This window comes from Myotis lucifugus, unplaced genomic scaffold (genome assembly GCF_000147115.1).
Source record: "Myotis lucifugus unplaced genomic scaffold, Myoluc2.0 scaffold_113, whole genome shotgun sequence".
NCBI classification, from domain to species: Eukaryota; Metazoa; Chordata; class Mammalia; order Chiroptera; family Vespertilionidae; genus Myotis; species Myotis lucifugus.
Genome location: NW_005871161.1, coordinates 508,481 through 517,269, shown reverse-complemented (window position 1 = coordinate 517,269; position 8,789 = coordinate 508,481). Strand labels below are relative to the sequence as shown.

Sequence of the window (8,789 nt, the reverse complement as noted above, 5' to 3'; positions counted from 1 at the left end):
ACCTGGATGCTCCGGCTCATTGTTGGAAACGGACATTACTGGGAACAGTAACTGTCCCAGGGGTATCTGGGACTGGAGGCTGTGAATGGGCTTGCTCCGTTTGTGCAGATGGGGAGGCATTTTCTCAGGGATATAACTTTTAGGCTCTTTCTCTGCCTGTCATACGGAGGAGGCTGGGGACGGGGGAGTTTGGTTGGGGGGGGGAATAAATGGTAGCCAGAGTGGATGCTCTGCTCATCATGGCAAAGTCGGCCTCGGGCGTACTGATGACAGATGTGGGCCCCGGAGCTGGATCATGACCTTGTACCAGAAGAGCATCATCTGCTCGGGTTCCTAGAGGCTAAAGCACTGTTTTCGCCATGAGTCATGCCCACGGGCATCATGGCTCGGCTGCCCAGTGCTGGCTTTGACTTAGAGCGTGAACTGGGGCAACCTGGCCGGTTCTGTTTACCTTTGTGAATGTAGGGATTTCAGGTGGGCGCAGGCGCCAGATGCTGATACCCCACCCCGAGTGCCCTCCCCCCACCCCAGTTCACCTGCCGTTGCGCTAGGTGGGTCGCAGCGCACTGACAGCCCCCAGCGCCACTGGCCCTGCCTTCCTGCTCCTCGGAGCTGGCCTGACTGTCGCACAGGGAAGCCTGTCAGAGGGAGGCATTTAAAGAAGAGGAGTGAGCACTCGGAGGAGCGGCCAGACTCCTGCCCAAGGTGGGACAATTCCGAGGTGCATTTATGTGGGTCCTTAGAGGGTTCCTGGTGGATTGAGCCCACTCTTCACTGGCCCTTCCACCACACGCCTTACCATCTCAGTTGCGTTTCCTGAGATCATTTCCCAAATAAACTCTGCACCAGCACCTGTCTCTCTTTCTGTGGAGCCCGGGCCTGAGGGCAAGGGTAAGGTCGCAAGCAGTTACTCACTGAGGATGTGCTGTGTGCTGGATCCTAAGTTCTCTACTCACATCAACCCAGTAACGACCGTTCAAGGTAGACAGTACTCGCCCCACTTTACAGGTGACAAATTAAGGCACAAACCCTGAGGTTCCCACCCTAACTCACCCTCTCATGAGAAAACACCTCCTCCTGTTACACTGACAAAGGAGAGGGGGTCTGATATGACCTTTGCTGACGTCCTCCCTCTGACTCTCTCCGAGTCACCCTGCTTTCCTCCTCTGTGGCTTAGGGGGCGGACCTTCTCCAGAGGAAGTCACATTCGGCTCAGGGGCAGGAGGTCCTGGGTCTGTGTGACTCTTCCACTTACTAGTGTCTGGCGTTGGGCAGGTCCTTTGATGTTTCTGGGCCTCGATTTCCTCATCTGTAAAGTGGGAGTAGTAATGTCTTAAAACGGTAATAATTGGATAAGGTTTTATTAAACCCTGTACGTCCACAGCCTGCACAGTGGCTGCTTCCAAGGAAATGAGCAGCCCACACAGCGCGCTCTTCACGGCTGTGAGCGTTCACCCGTCTTCCTCTGGGTCTTCACTCCATCACCGTGTTCTTTCTCGTTTATTCTCTCCCTCTCAACTGCTTCTTTCCTCACGTCTTACAAATATACTCAAGTCTCCCTCATTGCCCCACCTGCAACCAATAACAAATTGTCTTTTCTTGTCACTCCTTGTCATCATCGAAGCAAATAACATTCCGCCACATAATCATTGAAATGTCTATTTATTAATAAGTGGTGCAGTATTTACTTGTTTTAAGAGAGAACATAAAAAATCAGGTAAGAATTATTTGCATAATATATATGGAAATCAACCTATTAAAGTTGTTCAAATATTGGACGGAGCCAGAATATAAAGTACACGTACAGTTTAAAAATCATAGGAAATGATATTAAAAGAGCACTAAAGGCCACTTGTGGAATGTTCCCGTGTAAGCCAGAAGGTGAAGAAAGCATACTCATAGCATGGAGACAATTTCAGGGAGCAAGGCACCAGATTTCTATGCCGTAAAAGGGGGTTAAAGAAAATACAATCCCAAAGCAAATACAGCGAGTCTCTGTTTTCCATCACTGCTACATTAGAAAGAGAAAAAAAGAACAGCCATATCACATCAGAAGCAACATAGAGAGCATTTTTCTCATTAAAATGGAATGATGGACAAATCTGATGAAATTGGCCCATCTTTCTACGGGGATTTTCAAGATGGAGCCTGCCTCTTGTCTCCAGCAGCAAAACCTCCGACACTTGATGACACTTGATAAAATGACTCCACCCATCTTGGAACCTGGCCTCCCGCCTGGACACAGCCCTCGCGTGTGGAAGGGGGTGCTGCTCTCCTCTCCTTGAAAAAGTACTCAGAGGGGGAAGAAGGCCCCATCCCCAGAGCGTTGGCTTCTCCTGGGAACCTTGATCTTTTCCCATCAAGAAAGAGAAACACAGAGTGTTTTTGAAGATTCACCTGTTTCTGCAGGTTTTCAAAGACCTGACATAGAGGTACAGTCTAGACACAGAAGACCAGAGTCAAGAGGGACAGTTGACCTTGTTTAAAACAATGACAGGAGATCCTTGGGAACCGAGAACAAGGGGTGCTCAGGGGATTATCTGCAGCCACACCCAACTCTAAGAGCCGATGGGTTCCAACATGAACCGATGAATGATTTATGTGGCATTGTTTTCTGCCACTGACAGAAGCTGGCTTGTGAAACCACTCAAAGCAACAGGCAGGACCCGCTGAATAACCAAGTGGAGCAACCAACACTGAACTCTCTCTTTCCTCCAGGGAAGCAATGGGTCTGTGATCATTTTACTAGAAAGCTGACCGGACGGAGGAAGGCAAGGTGGTGAAGGACCACAGGGCGAGATCTGGCAGCTTTTCCTGGGAGATGTGGCTGGGGGAGAATGAGCTTTGGAGGTACATGGGTTTTGATGATGATCCCAGATCTACTCTTACAATGAGTGACCCATGGCACGGTATTTCCCCTGCCTACTTCAGTGTCCTCACCTATAGGATGCGGACCATACACCTCCCCTCTGGGCTGCAATAAGGATTGCATGAAGTCAAGAGAGAAAACTAAGAGAAAACTATTACATCGCTGGCAACTCATGGAGAGAGCTTAGGGTCAGTTCCCCCTTCCCTGGCCTCCGTCTTGAGGGCAGAGGAGAATAAACATTGAAGAACAGGCTCAGTTTTCATTACTCTTCGGCATCAAACTTTCCTTCATTTGACAAGTCCAAGAGGAATGACGAGTATGTTCCCAAGCACTGGGCGAGGCTTCCGACGGCTTCGTTGGAGTCACACTCAGGTCACTTGTATCTAGAGCTCATTTTAACTTATTTCCCCCTGAAACGCATGTGCTATGTGGAGGCTGAGGCCTTGGTTCTAGACGCCTCGGAAGCATATTCCTGGAAAACAGACCAGCTACGTGGTACCTTCTGGGGGGAGCCTGGCGTGTGCTTGGCAGCACTTTCCGAAGTGCAGCTGCTTCTCAGAGCTCTGGATAAATTTCTTCTCCTGCCCCAGAAGAATCTGATCAGCAGACCCCACACGTAGCCCCACCTTTCTCTTGTAATGGATGCTGTCTTGGGCCTGTACTATATGCTTCTCTTGGTCAACACAATTAAATTAAAGTAGCTCAGTGACTTGCCAGAACTCAATCCTCATAGGGATGTTGAGAGGAAAAACCTGTTCCCTGATTGCCCCCCAGAACCTTCCAAGGTACTCTAGAACCTTCTTCATGTGTGCTTATCTGGGGCTGTAAAGTCCAAAGCATTGAACCCAAACTCAAAGTCCCCCTTCAATCCATTCAGTCTTCTCTGGGTTGATGGGGTCATTACTGCTTTGATACAGAATTTTTGCTCTCAATTTCTTCCATGTTCTCTCTCCCAGTGACTCCAAGCTAGGAAACATTCCTGTCTGTAGAGTGTTCTTCAGGGATGAAATCAGAGACTTGCCATTGGTGGTACACATAGTTTGAGGGGACTTCCAATATTTGAGGCCACCAAGTTCCTAGCTTTTTGATGGCAGGAACTGTGGTTTTCATAGTTCTGAATTTCAAGTGCATTGCCTAGAGCCAGCACACAGCTTAATCTTGTAAATTAATAAATAAATGTTTTTATTACAGTCATTACAGTGGCATCAAATTATGAGAATGGTCTTGGCAAATTATGAGTAGATCCTGTTATGTTAGGATTTCCTACAAGTAATTATTCTTTCAATTTACAGTGTCCAGGAACTGCCTGGCACAAAATAGGCAAGGCATAATGCACAACTGTCAATTAATTAGCTAATTTTGAAATATAGTATACCTTGGGGTTTTCTAGATAGGTTTTTTAATGAAAACCAGAGTTTCATAATATCAATGTCATGTCTAATAAATCTAAGCTCAGTTCCCAGAAAAAGCAGTTAGTGAATAGAACTTTCTCAATTTGGCGTGGGTTTTTTTGTTGTTGTTTCTTTCTCTCACCATTAAAAAAAAATATTTTGTGTTTCCTCATGTGCTGGTATTTGATAGTCAGAACTCACACTTGGTATCAAGTACTTTCTTCTCAGCCCAATGACATCCCTTTACCTGATGCTGGGAAAGTAAATTTGTCTCATTCATTTTGATCCTGATAAAACATGACCTATTCACATTCTCATGTGTCATACTGTGACACACAGAGCCTGGATATGTGTAATGAGGCCATAGTTTTACTTGGGAAAATCATTCCTACTTTTTATAATGGAATTAATTGGTCACTATTTCATGGGATTCTGCTCAAACTGCAATTTCCTGGGCAAGCTTCAGAACCACTGGTGTATCTGAAATAGTATAACCTTCACATTATCAACCAATGCTGTTGGATTATCCCATCATTCTGTTCTTTTGACACAAAGATCTTTGTGGAAGCACACACTTTCTCCCTATAACTTATGTTCAATCCTAGACCTTGAATTTCTGCTTCATCAACGCCAGCCATGTTGGTGATATTGCCTAGGGGCAGGCAACTTGAGCAGGTTTGGTTTGCTTTTCAAACCAAAGAGGATAGCAAAGGATTTCAGATTTTTTCTTTGTTTGTTTTTTTTTATATGGGAAAGAATAGCTCTTAAGAGTCTCGTCCTTTATTCATTCATGAAAAATGTATTCGGTCTTTGCACTGATAATGGCAACATACACATGTAGGAGACCTGGTGGTGAGGAGCACAAACCCAGTCCCTGCCATCCTGGCCTTAGGAGCCAGCAGGGAAGCTGGCCTGCCCGCCAGCGGTTTGGGAAATAATACAAGCTCCCTCCTTTGTAAGTTATTAACAGACCCTAAGGCAGTCCTCTCACCTTGGGCCCGTGGTAATTATCTGTTAGCTTGAGGATGAGAAGTCCCACTCTTCCAGCTGAGAACTCCACTGAGTTGCTGGAAAATGGATCTATTTGTAAGATACTAAGCTTAGCAGGTTCTTCAAGAATATTAATAATTTAGGGGGAAATAACTGGTGCCTATATAGATTGTTTGATTGATTCTCCATTTTTTTTTTGTTTCAAATAACTCATACATAAAAAAAGAACACAGTAATATGTTAGATGGTAGGTGGCTCCATCGTTTCTGGTGAAAGATCCCAGGAGGTCAGAATCAAGGACCAAGCCCTAAGGAAGGGGCTTAGGCTTTCCAGCGTCAACTCCAATGGCACCGGCAGGCATGTTGAGGGGAGCCGAGAAGAGAACCAATGAGCCATGCCCTTTGCCCTTCAGATGGCTGGAAGGTCAAAGGCAAACCATATGGGGAGGGGTTTCATATCCAATGTGTGTGATCATTCTTGTGTATTTCCCACCTCAGACTTCAAGGTCAACACCCAGCCATTCAGAGCACTCTCCATGTAAAACGGCCTTTCTACCTGTCAGGAATTCCTCAAGCCAGGCAGCAGCCCTGCCTGCTCACTGCATGCTGAGCCTCTGGTACAGTCCCTGTTGACAGAAACTGAACTGTGAGGAGCTAGCCTCTCTCTCCAGCAGAATGTAAGGCCGCTGCGTCGGGTAATGATGACGGCGTCAACCAGATGTCTGCCACGGCTCTGATGGCTCTTGACAAGACTGAGGGAGGACATCAGTGGCACTTACATGCAGACATTTGTTTATGCCATTTCAATCATCCTGATGGTCTCCATGGCGACCATCCTCAACCAGTGCTGAGATGCGCGGAAAAGGGTGAGGTGATAACACTGCAGAACCGTCATTTAGCTAATTCAGCCCAAACCTCACAGAAACCTTTTCCATCAAAGTGTTTCAGAGAGCAGCGGCATCCCATAAGAGGCCACAGCCTCTTAAGCTTCTGAGGCCTGTGATTAACGGTGAGACGCATACAGGGGAGCAGTGCTCTGCAGGCTGGGGGCTGACTCCTCCGCTGTCTCATGGTTAGGAGTGGTTTGAAAAATCTGCAGGAGTGAAAATGGATGGTTCTGGAAATTTTGCCCATCTGCGTATTAATTACTATTACAAGTAGCTTTCCTGTACTATTTTTTTTTTCTGGATCCCAAACACAACGCATCAGGAAGTGTATCTGGCAAATAAGAGCAGACAACCCCCTCCTCCTGGATAAACTGTGTGGCAAGTGCTTTGCACACGACACAGGGTATAGGTGTCTTGGCACAATTCCTGGGTCCCCTGCAGGAAGGGCAGAGCGGTGCAGCCAGGAGCCCAGGGAACAGAGCGAGTCAGCGGACTGGGCTCGGGGCCCAGCTCTCCAGGGACAACGGCGTGGCCCCGGGCACGTCACTGAGCTGAGCCGAAGGTTTCGCAGTTTTACAGAGACGTGGACCAGACAGGCCGTGTGCCCTATGACTCCGGTTTCCACTTGAGATGGGTGTTCTGTGAAAGTCTCGTGGGGAGGGTGTGAGTGCGAACCTCATTTTGAAGGCACTGAACTTGGCTGCTGTGCAGAGGGGCACCCCACTTCTGATCAATGTCACCATCTTTGGCTACAGGAATTGGGAGCTCTTTAAATTTATGTGTGTGTTTTCTTCTCCCCGCCAACTCATAACTCATCGGAAATGCTACACTGGGACAACCACCATTTTTTACGATGAGGAAACTGAGGCGTGACACTAGACAACGGCAGACCACGCGAGGGCCTGTGGACGGCTTTCGGAAGGCTGGGCCTCACTGAAACAATCTGGAAGATTCTTGGTTGTGTAGATGTGGGACCATCTCGCTCCTCTCCTGACCTCTGACCTCAGGAGGTACCCTCACTGGCATGTGGGAGCACTGGTGGCCGGCTCTCACACACAGCCGACCAACCACGGGCCTGTTTTACAGAAAGGGGTGGTGACCGGAGAAAGAACCTAAACGCCCTTCCTGCTTACCAAACCCAAACTCAAACCCAAACCAGCCAACCAGACAGACAGATGAAGAGCTCGTGGGCGATCTCTCCCTGGACTGGTCCGATTGCGAGCAAAAAGAAGAAGAGCAGGTGAGCGTGTGGCCCCAGGAGGTGAGTGGACCACGGAGCTAGTGCAAGGGCATGCAGACCATGCTGAGAGGAAGCGGCTTCACGGTGGTGGCGTGGGAGGACAGGCCATGGCGGCCCCTGCTGGGGGCCATCACGCACATGCAGGCGTCGGATGTGGCCACTGGGGACCGCACTGGTGAGTGTCAGGCGTGAGAGCAAGTGAGCTATACAGAGTCTGTGGACATTACAAGGAGGCAGCCAGGACCCCTTTACACGGGCTTGTTGGATGGGGTCCATATGGAATCCGAGATCCCGTCCCCCGTGGAGGACAGAGGCATGGAGCTGCTGGGCGTGAAGGGGTCCGTGTCCGTGTCTGTCTCGCCCTCGGCCAGGTACCGCTTCTCCCGCATCCAGCTCGAGCCCCCGCCCAGGCCAAACACGTCGTCTCTGTCTTGGGAGATGCTGAAGCCACTGGGAGACCGTTCCAGCTCCTCATGGTCCACCGACATCAGGGACAGGGGGGTGTCGCTGTCCCGAGTGAAGCTGCGTCTCTGCCGGAGGCCGTGTGGGTCGGTGGGGGACGGGAGAAGCGTCAAGATGGGCAGGACGGTGGGCCTCTCCATATACGCCGGGGTGGAAGAGGAAAGGGTCCCGGGAACCCTGCCAGATCCCGGTCCCCCACGGGGCAGGCCCACGGGGTCGTGGGCGAAGAACCGATAGGGGCTGACTTTGTCGATGGGCACCTGGTGGAAGCTGAAGGACGGGTCCGGGAGCCCCGTCTCAGAATAGTTGCAAAGGATGGTTTTCATTTCAGAATCCCGGGGGTCCCCTCTCTCCTCCTCCGCGGCCGGGGAGGTGCCCTTGGCCGGGTCATAGTAGGGGACGTGCGCCTGCAGCCTCTCCATGTGCTGCATGTGCATGTCCACCAGGAAGTCCAGTTTCCTCCCCATGTCCTGCACCTGGAACACAAGGAGGCGGGATCACTGCCTTCTCGGGGCGGGTGCCTGTCACCTGTCGGGAGAGGCTACAACCACATTTAATTATCGGGAAGGATGAGGGATCCTGCAAGTCCTGATGCTGATGGCCCACTAGTCCGTGCCTCCCCATTGCAAGCCCTGCCCACGAAGTGGTGCAAATCTAGACGTAACCCAGGCAGCCTAAGCGAAGGCTGGAGGCGGGGAGTGCGAGGACAGGCGCTACAGGCCTTCCCTCTCCCCTGGGAGGAGAAGGGGCCAGGCTGCCAGCCGTGTGGGTTGAGGAGCGGGAGTCCTTGATTTGCAAGCGTTTCCTTAGCCAGAAGTATGTGGATTGTAGGGTTTGCTGCTCCTACGAGGTGATGTGAGCCCCAAAGATGCGGGCGGTGATGAGCAAGGATTGAGCTTCATAGAACTGGAGACCCTGCCTGGGGGCCTTGGCGGCCAGTGGGAGCTACAG

The 8,789-nt window shown here is 50.1% G+C and overlaps 1 protein-coding gene across 1 annotated transcript in view; it reads right to left on the bottom strand.

Moving 5' to 3' along the window:
• Positions 1-1,646: 1,646 nt before the first annotated feature.
• KCNQ3 (potassium voltage-gated channel subfamily Q member 3) overlaps positions 1,647-8,789 on the bottom strand; it is a 162,039-nt gene continuing 154,896 nt past the window's right edge. The window contains exon 15 of the mRNA XM_006093290.3: positions 1,647-8,314. Within this exon, the coding sequence (XP_006093352.1) occupies positions 7,625-8,314 (690 nt within the window). The 3' untranslated portion in view covers positions 1,647-7,624. The remainder of the gene's footprint in view (positions 8,315-8,789) is intronic.